General features: G+C 43.0%; 1 protein-coding gene across 1 annotated transcript; it reads right to left on the reverse strand.

Annotated features, from left to right (window-relative positions):
• Nucleotides 1-16671: 16671 nt before the first annotated feature.
• Nucleotides 16672-18021, reverse strand: FJX1 (four-jointed box kinase 1; the record flags this gene model as incomplete). The annotated part of the gene is made up of 1 exon (XM_081327964.1): nucleotides 16672-18021. One exon carries the CDS (start codon nucleotides 18019-18021, stop codon nucleotides 16672-16674), a length of 1350 nt encoding a protein of 449 aa, XP_081184090.1.
• Nucleotides 18022-18445: the final 424 nt, after the last annotated feature.

Raw genomic sequence — 18445 nt, forward strand, 5'->3', positions numbered from 1 at the left:
ACCACCCCAGGAATCCATTTATCCCCTTGGCCATAGTTTCTGGCCCAGATCAAATACCCCACTTTAAATGTTCTGTTAGGAATGTCCCATTCAGTGTTTGATTGAAGTCTGTCAGGGTGTAATCTGTCCAATTTGGTGGTTAGTTTCCTGCCCCACCTCATTTCAGCTGGACTTTTTCCTGTAGCAGAACATGGGGTCGTGTGTTGGGCCAACAAGAACTCAGCCAGTCTCTGATGCCAGTCGCCCCGAATGATTCTTTTAAAAGCGTCCTTCGTGGTCCTCACGTTCCGTTCAGCCAAGCCGTTGGTGGATGGGTGGAAGGGTGCTGATGTCTTATGCTTAATCGAGTTGGCCTTGAGGAAATCCTGAAATTCAATAGATGTGAATTGTGGCCCATTATCAGACACAATTAAATCAGGCAACCCATGAGTGGCAAAGAGGCCCCTTAATGCCTGTATTGTTCTTCCTGAAGTTACTGAACTGACTGGTACTACCTCTAGCCATCTAGAGAAGCTGTCAACCACTACTAGAAATGTTAACCCTTGGAAAGGTCCAGCAAAGTCAATATGAATCCTGGACCAAGGATTCCTAGCTAACTCCCACTTATGCGTACGGATGTGTTGTTGTTCAGGCCTAGAACGTTGGCACAGATGGCAATTGGCAACACAATCCTCAATGTCGTTGTCCAGACCTGGCCACCACAAGTGACTCCTAGCCAACGCCTTCATCCGTACTATTCCAGGGTGTCCTTCATGTAATTCTAGTAAAATAGCTGATTTGTGAATTCCTGGAATAACCACGCGATTTCCCCAGAGTAAGCATCCCAAATGAACTGACAGTTCATCTTTCCTTCTAAAATAGGGACTGTATTTTTCGTCCGGGTTGGCGTTTGGCCACCCACTCATGACCCAGGCCAATACTCTCTTTAAGGTGTGGTCCTTATTTGTTGCTTCAGCTATGTCTTTAGCCGTTAGGGGTAAATCAGGAATATCCTGTAGGGACATTATTTGTCCCACAGGTGCAGGGTCCTCCTCTGTTATGCTTAGGGGCAATCTGCTAAGGGCGTCAGCGTGTCCCATGTCCTTGCCAGGTCTGTATTGGAGGGAAAATGAGTATGCTGAGAGGAAAATGGACCACCTCAGCATTCTGGGCGACATAATTTGGGGAGTCTGTTTATCCGTGGTAAACAGTCCCAACAGGGGTTTGTGGTCAGTCAGTATGGTAAAGTTCCTACCATAAAGGTAGTCGTGGAACTTTTTTACTCCTGCCACAATTGCTAATGCCTCCCTGTCTATCTGAGCATAGTTCCGCTCTGCCTTGGTTAGTGTCCGGGAGTAATATGCAATGGGTCTTTGTATTCCCTGGTTGTCTAAGTGGCTGATCACAGCCCCTACACCATAGGGCGAAGCATCGCACGCCAGGAAAATCGGTTTGTTTTCTATAAAGTGGGTTACAGTTGATTTACTGGAAAGAATGTCTTTTAACGTTTGGAAACTCAATTTGTGTTTGTTCAGCCATTGCCAGGGCGTCTTCTTATCTAAGAGTCTGTGGAGGGGTTCTGCAATGGCAGCCTTGTGTGGCACAAACGTGTGGTAAAAGTTTACCAAGCCAAGGAAGGCCTGTAGTTCCGCCTTGTTCCTAGGTTCTGGGGCCCATTTAATTGCTTTAATTTTGTCAGGGGTAGGGTGGATTCCACTTTTGTCAATCCTGAACCCCAAAAAATCAGTGGATTTAACCCCTATACTACATTTTTCCTTTTTTAGTTTCAATCCAGCCCTCCTAAACCTGCCCAGTACCTGTTCCAGCCGCTCTACTAACATTTCTTCATCTTTTCCAGCTATCAGGACATCATCAAAGTAAGGGCATACACCAGGTATGCCCTTTAAGGTCCTCTCCATCACTTCTTGGAAGATGCCTGGAGCAGCTGCAATACCAAATTGCAGTCTGTGGACCCGGAACGCCCCCTTGTGGGTAACGATCGTCTGTGCTTCTGCAGCCTCTTCAGAAACAGTCAATTGTAAGTACGCATGCGCCAAGTCTAACTTGGCAAACATGGCGCCGTCCTGGATCGTCGCGAGGACCTGCTTCACCGTCGGGACCGGGTAAGCATGCTTTTTCATTCCAATGTTCAGGGTGGCCTTATAGTCAGCGAAGATTCTCACATCCCCATTAGGTTTTAGGGGTGTGACAATCGGCGTTTCCCATAACCCACCCTCAACAGGTTCTAATACCCCTTGGCCTACAAGCCGGTCGAGCTCGGCCTCGATTTTTCCCTTTAAGGCGAAAGGTACCCTTCGGGCCTTAAGCCTGATTGGTTTTACTGAGGGGTCTAGGTTAAATTTAATTGGGGGCCCCTTGTACTTTCCCAAAGATCCATCGAATACGTCTGCAAATTCATTGCAGACTGATTCGAGGGTCTTCTTCTTAATCACTGAATTTATCCCCCCAATCCAAATACCCAGGGCAGGGAACCAGTTAAGTCCAATTAAACTAGTCCTATGTCCCTCCGTAACAATTAATTCTAAGACCCCCTTAAATCCCTTAAATTTAACGTTAAGGCTGGTCTTCCCTTTTATTTTTATGGGGCTTTTTTGGAAGTCAGTTAATTGAATATTTGTTGAACTAAGTGGAATTCTCCTTCCACTTATTTGCTCAATCCTCTCCAGGGTTTCAGTGGAAATTATTGACACTGAAGCCCCTGAGTCTATTTCCATTCTGCAAGGGACCCCTTGCAGCTGGACTGTAACTTTTAATTTTCCTACTGGAAAATTGTGACTTTTCCCCTGTCTCCTCCGGTTCACTCGCGCCACCTCCCCTAGATTTGGGATTTTAACCCGGGGTTTAGGGGTCTCCTTGCCACTGAAATTAGGGGTTACCTTACCCTCGGGCCACACATCGACTTCGTGAAGGCGGTTGTCGCGAGCACGGCTCCTACAGATGGCCTGGATGTGGCCGGTCTTGCCGCATGCCCTGCACTTTGCGGTTCGGAATCGGCAAGAGGCGCGGGGATGGTTGCCGCCGCAGCTGCCGCACCGGTTCTGGTTGTCGATGTCTCGCGGTTTGGTTGTGGTGTCCCGCCATGGTCGTTGTGCCCCCGTCGCTTGTCTTTGCGGAGTTGCGGTTTGTTGACGGCGGGCAGGTTCAGGCCCTTCACTTCTGGGTTGTCTTGGCGCCAATTTTCCGAATCGCCTGGAGACTTCAGCGATATCTTCCTCCCACTGCTGGTCCACCTCCCCGCAGTCCACATAGCCCTCCTGGTTGATCTCGGACGTTGCTGCCATGCTGCTGCGGGGGGGGTCGCGATACCCGGTTGACTCGTAAGTTAAAAGTTCGTCGATCACTTCCTGTAAATCACCGGTGGGTTTGGCGATTATTCTGTTTTGTAGCTGCTCATCACGCAAGCCCAGTACTACTCGGTCCCGAATTCTAATTTCTAAATTATCGTATTTACATCGTACTGCGGCTTCCCTGACGGCAGCGACAAACTTTTGTATGGATTCTCCCGGTCTCTGGTTCCTCTTCTCAAAGATGCGCCGCCAGAAGAGTTCAGATCTCCTGGGTGTAAAGTGGACCTTTAGTTTGGCTAGGAGGTCGGCATAAGGCACGCTTGAGACCGGTTGCGGTTGACACAGTCCGACAGCGATTCGGTAAACCGGTGTGCCACAAATCGTCAGTAGAGCTGCCGCTTTTTTACGGTCGTCTGTGATTCCGTTCACTAACAGGAACCCTTCGACTTGTCCGATGTATTCTTCCCAATCCTCGGGAAAGTTTGGGTCGAATTCCTTCAATGACCCAATTTGCGCCATTCGGAGAATTTATTCTGCCGCGGCCGCTCGGTTGACTCTGACTCGTTCTGAATTTGCCGCCTTTGCGCGACAATTCCGCCGATTCTCTGGTCTTCTGTCTATCCCACCTTCGTCGCCAATTGTTTGGTTCTGATAGACGAGGACTCAGAGTGGTTTAACAATGAATGAGTTTATTGAATACACAAAGTCAACTGTCTAACTGTCAAATGTTGCAACCTTTTATATGGGAAGTATGTGAACTGTAACCAATCAATGGAGTCTATTTTCCCGCTCCTAGGTTATTGCAACCAATGATTGCACCCTAATTTCCCGCTCTAAATCCTGCTATGCTGCAATGTGTTTGCAATCTGTTAAGTACCTTGTTAATAACTATTTACATACACAACATTTGGGGTTCCCACTCTATCAAAGAGGCATTCTGAGGAACCATCTTGCTTGAAGAAAGGAAGATAGGAAACACAATTAAGTAGTAAATTGTAGCAAGTCAGCACCCCTTCCCCAGAGAAGGAAATATTTTTCGGAATATTAAAAAGACAGAATATTATACTTTCCCAAAGAATAATGGAGAAAAAACTTAGGCAGAAAAGCCCTTTCTCCCTTTCCTCCAAGCAGAAACTGAGCAGGCCAACTTTTAGAAATGTAGATTTGATAATCCTATTCAGCAAAACTGGGCCAACTATTCATAAGCAAAATGCCTTCAGCCCCAGCCCCAGAGAAGGTTTGAGCTGATGGGATTAGAGAAACCAAAGATTCCAAGGGCAGAACATGACCTTTAGGACATAATAGGATTAGCCCACCACCATTAGAATACCAAAAGGGCACACTCAAGCTCAGTTCAAAGTACTAGGACAAAAACAGGCATTTCAAATACAAAGTCCAAGAAGGTTGTTGTTGCTAGCTGTGAAGTCGTGTCCGACCCATCGCGACCCTATGGACAACGTTCCTCCAGGCCTTCCTGTCTTCTACCATCTTCTGGAGTCCATTCAAGCTCACGCCTACTGCTTCAGTGACTCCATCCAGCCACCTCATTCTCTGTTGTCCCCTTCTTCTATTGCCCTCAATCTTTCCCAGCATTAGGCTCTTCTCCAGTGAGTCCTTCCTTCTCATTAGGTGGCTAAAGTATTTGAGTTTTAGCTTCAGGATCTGGCCTTCTAAAGAGCAGTCAGGGTTGATCTCCTCTAGGACTGACCGGTTTGATTGCCTTGCAGTCCAAGGGACTCGCAGGAGTCTTCTCCAGCACCATAGTTCAAAGGCCTCAATTCTTTGGCGCTCAACTGGGAAGACCATAGCCTTGACTATACGCACTTTTGTTGACAGGGTGATGTCTCTACTTTTTAGTGTGCTGTCTAGATTTGCCATGGCTTTCCTCCCGAGGAGCAAGCATCTTTTAATTTCTTGGCTGCAGTCCCCGTCTGCGGTAATCTTGGAGCCCAGGAAAATTAAATCTGTTACTACCTCCATTTCTTCCCCATCTATTTGCCAGGAATTGAGAGGGCCAGATGCCATGATCTTGGTTTTCTTAATGTTAAGTTTCAACCCTTGAAGGTATAAAGGTATAAAAGCCCACCTATCCCAACTCCATTTTGTCAGCCACCCCAGAAACATGCTGTGTCACTGAAGTTTCTGTCAACTAAATAAACAAGAACTTTCTTTCCTAAGCAGATTCCATTTTATTTCCAGCATCTTAGTCTCCATTCCCAGCTTGGAACTGGACCTGATGGTTTTTCTTTCAACAAAATCTTTAAGGTCTAGGAACTGTCCCTAATATTTCTGCACTTGTAAGGACTGCAATGTGAAGGTTTGGCTTTATGTTTTTCCCAAGATTTAAAGGTTGTCTATATTTTCATTTTTGACTCTGTCAACATTCTTTTGGGAGTTACACAGTATTTCCTGTCCCCATAGGATGATGTTGGTAAGGGAAGGGACCCCAGAAAGCTGCCACAAAGAGCCCATTTGGGACTGTACATTTTTCTTTTCTCAACTTTCAGAAGTGCTTCTACATCATTTTGCTGTGACACAGGGAAGCAGATGAAGCTTGAATTCATGGATAGAAAGCAAAATGAGAATGAAAAATGGTAGAAGCTGAGGACAGAAGGAGCAGGTCAACGTAGGCAGAGAACAATTGCAATGAAAACTTCAGTACGATATTCCCATCTATCTGGCAGCAGGACCAATAATTACAATTACGCCTTTCATCCTGCCAGTCTCTTGCCATCTCTCTTGAGTCTTTGAATGGTAGAGAAGGGACAGTCTAATTAAAGAATAGTTTGTTGATGGGGAGAAGAAGCATAGGAACATGTGGAATTCTGTGAGGATATAGTGGGTCAATTCACAAAACTCAGGAACACTTCAACAGTGAGATGAGTGGCACATAAATTTAATAAATAAATTAAATAAATAAAACAGCTCTATGGTGGCTATGGCTATTTTTTTAAAAAAAATATCCTGAAAGTAATCTAATCTTCTCAGGATCTTGAAGGACCTATCTGGAACCCAAAAGCATTGCTGCAAACCAGTATGACGGTAGAGGCTAATGCCTGTTTCTCATATATTGATTTGCTTAATTAAAATATTTTCTTTTAAACAGTTGAATGGGACAGAGAACTCAAAAAGCACTATAGCAAGTGACTGACATTACAGAAACACTACTTGGTCTACTTTACCTCTAATTATTTATTTTTGCAGGGCTTGCTAAAAAAAAAGTAGTTCAAAATTGCTTCCAATAAAGAAATAAATTATTAATAGCAATATTTTAATACATTTTAGTTTTGCAACAGTTCTCCGTTGAAAAATGTACAAATATTTCTAGAATGGAAACATTATGATAGAAACAAAATTTTTGTCACACCAGACAAATTTTATTGCATTCTTTGACAATGTGACTAAATTAATGGACCAGTGAAATGCTGTGGACATAATTTAGTTGGACTTCAGTGAGGCATTTGATAAAGTAGACCATAACCTACTACATGATAAAACAAAAAAATGTGGATTAGACAGCACCACCATCAGATGGATTAGTGACTGGCTGACCAACCACACTCAATGTGTAGTCCTCAACAGAACTGCATCTACACAGAGAAAAGTATGCAGTGGGGTAACCCAAGGTTCTGTCTTAGGTCCTGTACTCTTCAATATCTTCATACATGATTTAAATGAGGGGGTAGAAGGAGAATTCATCAAATTTGCAAAAGACGCTATGCTGGCAGGAATAGCCAACACCCCAGACCATAGGCTCAAGATATAGAAGCATCTTGACACATCTGAACACTGGGCCCTATTTAACAAAATAAAATTCAATGAAAAGTAAGATTCTACACCTAGGCAAGAAAAACCAAATGTACAGATACAGATTAGGTGAAACCTGGATCAATAGTAGTAATTGCAAAAAAGATCTTGGAGTCCTAGTGGACAATCAGTTAAATATGAGCCAGCAGCTTGCTGAAGCCACCAAAAAAACCAATGCAGTCCTAGGCTGCATTAGCAGACGGATAAAATTAGGATCATGTGAGGTGTTAGTACCACTTTGTAATCCCTTGGTAAGACCACATTTAGAATATTGCATCTAGCTTTGCTCAGTGTGGTATAAAAAAAGAAGTTGAGATTCTAGAAAGAGTGCAGAGAAGAACAACAAAGATGATTAGGGGATTGGAGGCTAAAACATATGAAGAACGGTTGCAGGAATTGGGTATGTCTTGTTTAATGAAAAGAGGGACTAGGGGTGACATGATAGTGGTGTTCCAATATCTAAGGGGCTGTGACACAGTAGAGGAGATCAACTTATTGTCCAAAGTATCTGAAGACAGAACAAGACGCAATGGATGGAAACTAATCAAATAGAGAACCAACCTAGAAATAAGGAGAAATTTCCTGACAGCTGGAACAATTAATCAGTGGAATAGCTTGCCTTGTGGGCACATTTTGGGCACCCACAACTTCTGAAGGCAAGTTATTCCACTGATTAATTGTTCCAACGGTCAGAAAAGTTCTCCTTATTTCTAGGTTGGTTCTCTATTTGATTAGTTTCCATCTGTTGCTTCTGGTCCTGCCTTCCGGTCCTGGAGGTCTCTAAGAAGAGGTTGGACAACCATTTGCTTGAAATAGTATAGGGTTTCCCACTTGAGCAGGGAGTTGGACTAAAAGACCTCAAAGTCCTTTCCAACTCTGTTATTCTGTTAAAATGAAGAGAGAAAAAATCCTTTTCTGTTTAGGATGTCAGTGATTCCTAAATTCTCATTAATTAATTAATTAATTTATTTATTTATTTATTTTATCACATTTATATACCGCCCTTATGGCGAGTCTGCCTTCAGACGAAACAATTCTGAGCTGATTTGTGCAAGATGAGATATGGTCACTTTTTTTTTATCACAAACGTAAATCATGTATAAAATCTTTATTAATGCATGTGGAGACCAGAAAATAACATGCTGCATTTTTTCCCAGGCTGAACTTGCTTTTCCTTGCTAGTAGTTTTGATTGATTTCAAGAAAAGTAATTGTTTTTTTTATGAACCTGCAGATGATTACTACCCCCCTTTGTACATTCTGAAAATAAAAGCCAATGACACAGCAGTTCATAAAAACACATATACGACTATGGTCTGGCTCTCTGAGTGACAACCGTATTTGTCGTATCCCTGATGCCTTGTGGCTGACAGCAGACAAGAGACTGCTCTTTCATTTCTCAGTCACTACTGCAAGTGAAGAACAGAATGAAACCTTATATTGTGCAAAACTCTTATATCTGACAGTGAGTGGGAAGATTTATTTTATAACGCGTTACCAGATGTATGCCAGCAAAAGAATATTTCTGATTCTTTTTCAAAGGTAATCGCTGTATGGCAATTAGAACCAGTGCTAACAATATTAACTGTTTACTGCTCTAGAGCCTTGGTGGAGCAGTGGGCTAATGCCTCCTTAAGTAACACCAGCTGCCTGCAATTAGTGCAGGTTCGCATCCCACCATGCTCAAGGTTGACTCAGCCTTCCATCCTTCCGAGGTAGGTAAAATGAAGACCTAGATTGTTGGGGGCAATTAAGCTGACTTTGTAATAATGCCGCTTGGGGGGGGGAAGCCCTAATAAGCCCTAATAAGCCCTAATAAGCAGGCATATACATAGAATGAAGGCAATTGCTAAGCACATTGGTTTGTGCTTAAATTGTAAGCCGCCCTGAGTCTTCGGAGAAGGGCGGGATATAAATGGGATTAAAATTAAAAAAATAAATAAAAGATGAATTATAGGCATTTCCCAATGCAAATTCCTGGATTTCATAAATCAGAAATTCCAAAAGTCAGAAGGAGCCCTTTAGAACATGGAGTCAAACATTCTTCACTCTTTATGTATATTAAAGGAAATATTTATGAAATAAATGAATTAAAAGAAACATTTGTGAAAGAAATTGTTTACAAATTTAAAAGATAAACACAAAATATATAGAACTGGGAAAGAAAAATAAAGGGAAAAAAAAGTGTCGAAAATAAAAGAAAGCAAAGCAAAAGAAAGAAAGAAGTGTCTTGCAACCTTCTTTATAGCAGTTATAGATTTACTTAATAGTTCCACTCTTCAAAATTACATAATGTAATTCCTTTCTCCCCGTATTCAGCACTTTTTAATCAATGAATTCAGAAATCATCAATTCACTTTTGACAATTTTCACCAAAAAGTCCATAAAGGGTTTCCAGTTTAGCCATTTCTGGAAGTTCTACCATCTTGACAATCTACTCCTCTGTTGTGTTTCCCATTCCATTCTGCTGACCCCTGTATACCCAACATTACTATCAGGACAGGACATTGAGACTGAAGCAGGAGAGGCCACCCAACTCAGTGAACCACCTTCTCATAATTAGGCATATCAGACAAAGGGAGGAAAATTTGCAACAAATGATCTATACTTCAAAATACTACCTGCTTAGCTTGATCAGCCCAGATGGTATGTGTGCATGCAGCTGCTTTTAAATGGAAAAAAGTTGCCCAGCTGTATTTTCTTTTCTTTAACAATGTTATTGCTGCTGACAAAAATGAGATGATGGTCAACTATCCTTTTGCAGAAATAGAAAAAGTAGTACTGGAATTGCAGCGGGATTCTCATTAAATTTTGCTTCATTAAACTTGGCTTAACCCAGTTGTTGTTCACCACCCCTATTCCCCATTTTGCAGTCATCCCTCTTCCTCGTATCACCCACCTTAGGCACTAAACCTAGAGACAGAGAGAATAATATTATTTTATTCCTCAGAATAGCAACAGGAGAATGGACATGCTTGTTTTTCATGCCAGGGATAAATTTTGCATTTGGAATCAGAGCAAGGGCATGAATTAACTCACCTATGTCAGAGACTTTTAAGATTTGGGGTGGGGTGGGGAGGAAGAAGCATTGGCCTTTTTGATATTATTTCAGTCCCCAATTTTAGCATCTCTTGAATGTCATTATCAGTGCAGGAGATGTAAATCTACTACTAATCTCAATTATCTGTTCCCTCTTGCACTCTATTACTAAATTAATTATCTGCTGAGGCTCATTACATTCCTTTTATAAGCTATCACTTCTAGTAACATGTGTAGTGTTACTGAAGAGTGAGAGACTCCAGTTTCATGCAACTAATCAGTCTTCTCTCCCTAGATTCTCTTAAGTTGAAAGAGACTATTCAGTTGCTCCATGTTGAATGAGAATCTCCTTTCCACTGGGTTTTTAAAAGATAAAGATTCCTTATATGGCAAAAGAATGTAGGGAGATTAACTTCTTTTCACCTCTTCTACATCCCTTTTCTTTTCCTTATTGGGGCAGATCTCTCTGAGTAGTTTGTTTAATCATTTAATTTAATTTGGTAACATTTGAATTTAATTTTTAAAATTGAAGACTTCATAGGAGTCTTATGGGAGGCTTAACATTTTAAAAGCGAGCGACAAGAGTATAAGACCATAAATATTTAGAAAAAAAAATCTGATTTTTAAAATCCCACAAAGATTCAACAGCAACCTTACCCATAAGGCTTGGGAAATGCTGCCTCAAGGCCTGGGAACCAGGTTTGCACAGTTTTGTTGAAGCACTTTGTGCAAGTCCAGGCCATTGTGGCTTGTAAACCAAGATTTATGATATGGTACACGAAACGAACTATTATGATTTAATAAATAAGAGTTAATCATTTAATCATTGTAACAAAGTGATTTCAATAAAAAGTTAGTAGATGATTTCACAATACTTCATTCTTACATAATTATTTCAATGATTAGAGAATGTTTTTATTTAAACATTTGATCTGCACGTAAGCAAAGGTGTGAACACAGCAAACTGTGATTTAAGAAGCTGTAATTAAGCAGATGATATCTTAATATATATATCCTGTCCCATTGTGCTAAGCCATACATTTTATTCAACCTCACACTATACGCAAAACTATTAAGCCTTTTTTGCTTCAGCTCCCTGTAAACATCCTCCAGTTCTAAGGAAGTTAAGACTGGAGAATTGAGGTTTTTTAAAAAGTAAAACAAAACAGATATATTGCTCTTGCTTTCCTTGTGAAAAGGATAAAAAAAATTCTGTATCTTTTATGCTGTGTCATGTTCTGTCAAAGTAATTACTGGCTTACAAAAATGAAGCCACTTATCTTCGTTTGGGTTAAAACTGGATATAGAAAGAGAGTTGGAATGCAAGAAATATAACCAAAAAAGAATTATTTTACACTATTTCATTTTAACGAAATAAAAGAATATTCCTTTATTTTTATAGCAATTGTATTTCTTAAGAGATATAGGATCCTGGAAGAGCAGACGTATTATGCAAAAACATATATAGAATTTTTCTGCAGCATTCAGAGTCCATTTTAACCAGAGCAATACTGTTTGCAATACTGTTAATTTCACCAACTGATTCAGGACACATTTCTATACAATTTTAACTGGGATTCAGTTTTAACTGAATCTCATTTCATATGTGATGTTTCATTTTTTACTTTCTGTTACTAAATAATTTGGGGAAACAACAGCAACAAGTACTAGGTTCTAGTTTTATGAAAGTAAATCAGAACACAATGCAACACTTGTTTAAAATGTTATTTTGGCTTTTATAGAATGAAGAATGTTTCCAATTCAGTGTCAAGACAAATTCAAAGATAAGCAAGGCTAAGGTTACCTGCCTTATCTTGCCTTTTACCTAAAAGCTGCTGAAGAGTTGATTGTGTCCATTGTCACTAAGTCTCTCGAAAGCCTTTGCCCAGAAAGCAATACTTCTGTTGTTCAAGTTGTTGTCTGAATACAAAACTGCATAAGTTAAGCTCATTGGTAACCTTAGAATATCAGAGGCTGTGAAGTCAGAAGAACCAAACCAAGATCAGTTTACTCAGATCTGCAGTAAGCTTGATACAGAATGTTAGGCTAGAACTATTTTTTCCTCCAGTTTTCTAAATAGAAATAAACTGGGGAAGCAGGAATATTCAGGTATGTCAGAGTCCCACTGAAATCTAATGACAGAATATAAATACACCTCATCAACACCCAGTTTCATAGGAGTCCTAGTGGCTCAGTGGTTGGAATGCAGTATTGCAGGCTAATTCTGCCCACAGTCTGGAATTCGATCCTGACAGGTTCAAGGTTGACTCAGCCTTCCATCCTCCCAAGGTCGGTAAAATGAGGAACCAACAATATGCTGACATTGTAAATCACCCAGAGAGCACTGTAAAGCACTATGGAGTGGTATATAAGTCTAAATGTTATTGCTATTTAACTGAGAGAGCAATTAATTCTGTAATAAAGCATTAAGATCAAACCAAATAAAACCAACGTAAAGAATAGGAGCCAAGGAGGACAAAATGCACATCACACTGTATTGTTTAGGTTTGGGCTCAGTATCCCACTATGGTTGTAAATGATTTGTAGCTTCATGCTGTGAGCTTTCTAGGATATTTCTCATTTAGTAATTCCTGGTTAAAAGCAGTATTATAACATGATGTCTGAATCAAGTCACTCATACTTCTGGAATCTATACTCCAAATCTTATTGTCCCTCATGTAGCCATTTTTCCACAGCTTGCAGCTTTCTCCCTTTCTCCTCTGCTTTCCATGTAGTCCCTCATTTCTGAACCTACTGTTGGTGTATCATGTAAAATAGTTACTGATCATCAAAGCAGACGCCCTGAGATTCTTGCAGAAAGGTGCAATTATCTGAGACTTAGTTTTGACACCATGGCAAGGAAGATGAATCATCTGTTAAGCCGCCAAAGCCATGATCCAGTTGAGATTTCCAGAATGCTTAAACAAAGATCTTGGGATGTTTACAGCACTGCCTTTTACCTTCACAGATTATTTTAAATGTATGCTGCCACTGCTATATCATTTCAATGTATTTTCATTAGGTGAAAGAATCTGAGGCACTGCATCTGGTAAGCTACAAAACTCATGCTGACATACACGTAAAAAAATTACACAGTTAAACTCCATATTATCATGTAAATGGCAAAAGAAGCCACATGGGAGCCTGTGCTTTGTGCTGAGTGATAAAAAGCTGTGAGCTATAAATAAGAGTTAAATAAAGAACCTTGTCAATTGAAGCTGTGGAAGGAAAGAGCCTTCTAGGGCAGTTGTAGGATTATTTCTAAATCGTCCATCTCCCTCAGAGATTATAATTTAGTTAAGCATTTGAAGTTCCAGTATTTAATCAGGGCTACCATAGCTGGGCTGCAAAAATATGGATTTCCACTAAAATAGCAAAAAAGAAATATACAAAACACTTAACTCTTTGCCACCATCTAGAGATTGTTCGTAATTTTGCTTCTCAGATGTGGTGCGCCTGCTTACAAAACACCACAATGTTCTTCATTTCTGAGGGAATTATAATCACGAAAGTTCAAAGAGATCCCACCACTGAAAATTTGCCTTTTGAAAGGCTGCAATTTACCAGAAGCTATAGAAAGAACCCTTTTTATTCTTTCCAACCTAATGAAATTTTATCCAGAAATTATGTAAAGGAGCTCAGGATTCTGTCCATCAGTCAGCAGGATTAACTCTGTGCAAGTGGGGCATAACAGTAGCATATTTGGTTTGGAGGAAAAAGCTGGCAAAATGGAGTTCAAAAAGGGATGATAGTTTGGGGAGCTTCAGAGAGAGAAAAATTCCAGGAAAAAAAATGACTTAAATACTCTTAGCTGATCCCTATATGAGAGGCACTGAATCAGAATGTTGCTGGTGGCTCCATTTTAAGTTCTTCGCTCTTCACCTCTTGGTCAACAGAGAAAAAAATTGAATTGGAAAATATTTCAGGAAAGTTTACTATGCAAATGATTCATATATATATATATATATATATATATATATGTGTGTGTGTGTGTGTGTGTGTGTGTGTGTGTGTGTGTGTGTGTGTGTGGCCGCTGCAGGTAAAGAACTAGAAAGAATCCCAGAACTCATGTTGTGCACACTTATTCTACCTTCTTACAGAATTCTTTCTGCCTCTGATCTCTTAACACTATATATGCTCCAGATGTGACAAAGTGATTAAAGCTGGTGGGAAATTAAAACTTCCCCCTTTGCTTTCGCTTGTACAGAACTGGTTCTTCAAAGTATCAAAAGATCTGAGCCCCAATATTGTTTCTGATACATAGCATAAGTTATCAATCCACACCAGTATATCCATATGCAAACATTTCTAAGAAATGCCCTCAGCTAATCCATTAAAGCTCAGAGGACTATCATGAAAAGGATGGAACTTCCATTCATACAGTACTGGATTGAAGCACTGAACCTTAGCAAAAGTCATGATGCTTTTAATTTCAGATTCTGTAGGTACCAGCACCACAGTCAAAAGAGAAACTGAGGTAAAGGAAAGTCCTAAATTATTCTTGGCAGAGGTTTTTCATTTGTAACTTTTGTTTGCCAGAAACCAAAATGGGAAAGAAATTTAACAGCTCCTGAAAACTGCTCATAGTCATGAGTACAGTATTTTGATAGTTCTGAAGGAAGATTTTTACAGCAGTGAAACAGTCAAGAGTAGGCTGTGCTGAAATTTGAACTGACAGAATTAAATCAAACTGGAATCATTGTTTTCTTGGAAGCATGTGGAAGGACACTTATAAAGACCAGTAAAATCTACAAGGCGTTTGTTTTATATAGCCTATGATATTCATCTGATTTTGAATACTTTAATGCAGGAAATCCAGCTATAAAAAATAAGTCTATATGCCAGATTCTTCTCCCTATTGTGTGGAATAACTCTATCACTAACTCTCTTGGGCTTAAGAAAAATATCCATTCAAATTACGGAAAAGGAAAAACTTCAAAGAAGAATGAAATCTAAAACTTGGATACAAAAGAGGCAAAACATTAACACATCTTTACTGAAATATCCAGTTCTTTAGTATATTACAGAAAGGCTTAAGAACATATATCATGTACCTAAAATGCAGACTTTTTTAAATAACAAGATTTTGTATGTGTATATATATATATATATATATATATATATATATATATATATATATATATATATATATATATATATATATATATATATATATATATATATATATATATATATAAGAAAGTAAAGTGCAAGAAACTGATTTTTCCTTTCTCCAAATTAATGCATCAAACTTTACTACACTGACAATACTATAAACCTGGAAAACCCTCCCCCCATTTTATTATACAACAGTGGGTTACATATAAAACAGAAATGCTGTGGAACCACTTTTTTTTTGCCAAATACTTCTCACTGTTAAGGGATAAAAGGCGTTAACAGCATTGACTTTTCTGCACACTTGTTATAACTGTTGACTTTGTTGCTGTCCATGTTGGCTGGAAATTGACTAGAAAACGCTAGCGTAAGTGGAGCCACAGTATCTAGATATTAAATTGTTATGTGGAGTTTTCTTTCTCAAAAAAGGGTGTGACAAAGAAACACATGCAGCTCTTGATGTCCAGTGGAAGGACAAGGGAGGTGTTTCATACAAGCACTGGCCATAGCTTTTTGCACAGGACCTTTTAATTTGATTAAAAGCTTTTAACACCCGATAAGGGAAATGTGGACAGAGAGAGTTAATTTTTACGTATAGATTATATCAAAGGCATGAATCATCTCCTAAACTCAGCTATGATTTTAACTCCCAGCTACTCTCAGCATTTTCACAGCAATTCTGACAAAAACTGCAGACTGGGAAGATATTTTTGACCTTTTCTGTAATAGGCAATAGTGCAGATCCAGGGTAGAAGGTGCGGGGGTGGGGAATTGTTACATCTAATTCTGAAAAACGGAGGGGGGGGATTATGACATTTTAATCCATGGCACCCTCCTGTTGAACAGGATAACAACTTCGATCACCCTCAGCCACCATGCCAGCTGGGGCACGGTGTAAGAGGTGGTTCAATGCATCTTCTAGGAGGTTCCCAGGGTGCAGAAGGCCATATGAGTGCTTCTCTCGCAAACATCCAGGCCTCCCCAGCTGTCACCAGAGGAGTGGAAATTGGCAGCAAGGCGCTTTTTCTTCAGGAACTGGGAACTTAACACTGGGAGTGGTCAGATAAAGAAAGATCACATTCTGCAGATAAAAGATTCCAGGAACAAAGTATCTGAGAGACAAGAACTAGTTCAGCTACTGGCTATTCATCCTCACAAAACAAAAACTCTGGAATCCTGTTGAGTTTTAGCTGGGCTTGCCACATATTCCTCGTGAAACCTCAGGAACACTCTGTATGGAGGGGCTCCTGTCAACCCCCAAGTGGGTTCCAGCCTTGATTTCCTTTAGGGATGGATATTGATCCCCAGACCCTTGAATAGGGGGGTAAGACCCCCCCTTCAGGCGCCCTTCTCCCCTTCCCCCCCATTCCTGAATCCCTTTCGAGTCTCATAAAATCCAGGCGGTTTCGCCAAGCCAAAGAGCATCACGGAGCGGCGGCGGCCTTGGCTTTGCAGTGCAAAATGTGCTTGTGGACAAAATCGATGCGCTCCTGGAGCATCTGGGCTTGCTGTTCGGAGAGGAAGCCGAGAATCTCGGCCAGGGGCTCCCGTGTCCGGTAGACCCTGAGCAGCTCGGACGCCGCGTTGCGCAGGCGGTGCAACTCCCGCACTCTCTGGGCGGTGGCCTCGCGGAAGACGCAGACGGAGCGCAGCAGAGGCTCGTTGTATTTGTCCCACATGGCCAGCAGCCGGTAGCCGTGCACCAGGCCGGCCTCGTTGTCGAGGAAGACCAGTCCCCCGTTGGGGGCCCGGTGCAGGTTGCTGGTGGCCCGGTGCATTACGCGCGGGTCCCACTGCAGGCTAAACAGGTTGCTGACCAGCCGGTCGAAGTTGGCCGTCAGATAGTCGAAGAGAATCAAGTCGCTCCACTGCACCAGCTCCACCAGCTGCGCCTGGCTCAGGCCTCTCAGCTCCCCCGCCGCCAGGGGCTGCAGCCTCCGGCCCGCCGCCGGCGCCCCCGCCTCAGCTTGCCAGGGGGCGGGGGCCACCACGTCGGTCAGATTGTCCACCCAGCGCGCCAGGCTCACCACGGCCCCCTCGGCCCAATGGGAGCCGCGCAGCTCGTCGCGCACTTCCGCCCACTGCCCGCCGCGGGCTTCCACCCGGGAGAGCGCCAAAGGCGGCAGCCGCTCCTGAATGCCCAGCAGCCCGGCCAGGTGGTAGGAGAGCGCCTCGCCCTGGATCTGCTCCGGGTTGATGCCGTAGCGCACGCAGGCGCGGCTCCCGTCCGATAACCGGGCCAGCCGGTTGGAGCTGCGGCCGCAACCGCCGCGCTCGAGCGACACGACGCGCGCCTCCCGGGCCGCCCGCAGCCACGAGGCGGTCTCCTCCGCCGGAAAGCCCGGCGGCACCTTAGCCTCCAGAGTCTGGCTCCAGAAAACCCCGCCGCGCACCGGCAAGAAGGGAAACTGCTCCTCGGCGCCCATTGCGCCTTGCCTCTCCCGCCGAGGGCGAGCCGAAGGAGGCGGCGGCGGCGGTTCCTGCCCGCTTTCTCCCTGCCCCTCCTGGAGCTCCGTCGACTGTCCCGGGAGCGTAAGCAGCGCTCGGAAAGTTTTCTGGGCGGCTTGGAGGCGACTTGTCTGGAGGGGACGGCTCGGTGCTGCCGGCGCTACTTGGATGCCGCCGAACGGCGAGTCGGCCGGCTCCTGCGGGAACTTCGCCTCGATCGTCCTCGGCTCCCCGATCCGTCCGCTCCACAGCCCCACCAAGGAAGCCAAAGCTAGCAGCCAGAGCACGGCCACGGAGCCTAGCCCGGCCAGACCCGCTCGTTGCATTCTCCTCCCGCGGCTGGGGCTGAGCTTGGAGGCTGCCGCGATCTTAGTCCGCCGCTCCGGGACTCGGTAGCTGCGCTAGCCCGCGGCTCGCCCGAACGGGGCTGCCTTGGCTCATGGTGGCTGCCGGTGGCCGGTTCCAGATTCCGGCAGGAGCCTGCCTAAAAGGCGGCACGGAGGAGGAGGAGGAGGAGCCCGTGCGATAAGGAGGAACCCCGATTCCAGACGGACGCCCCAGCTTCAGCTGCGGGGCCGGTGTCTTTACGCGGACCCTCTAGCGATTGAAATTCACAAGAACCGAGACCACGTGGGGGGGGGGAAGGCGAGGGGGAGCACCGGGACCCAACCCACCGCCCAGCATGGTCTTCCGCTTAAAGCGGCAATGGCTCGTCGAAAGGTGGGGCCTTTGCCGTCCGATGCCTCTCGG

The sequence above is a fragment of the Vipera berus genome, assembly GCF_964194415.1.
Source record: "Vipera berus genome assembly, chromosome: 1".
Lineage (NCBI taxonomy): Eukaryota > Metazoa > Chordata > Lepidosauria > Squamata > Viperidae > Vipera > Vipera berus.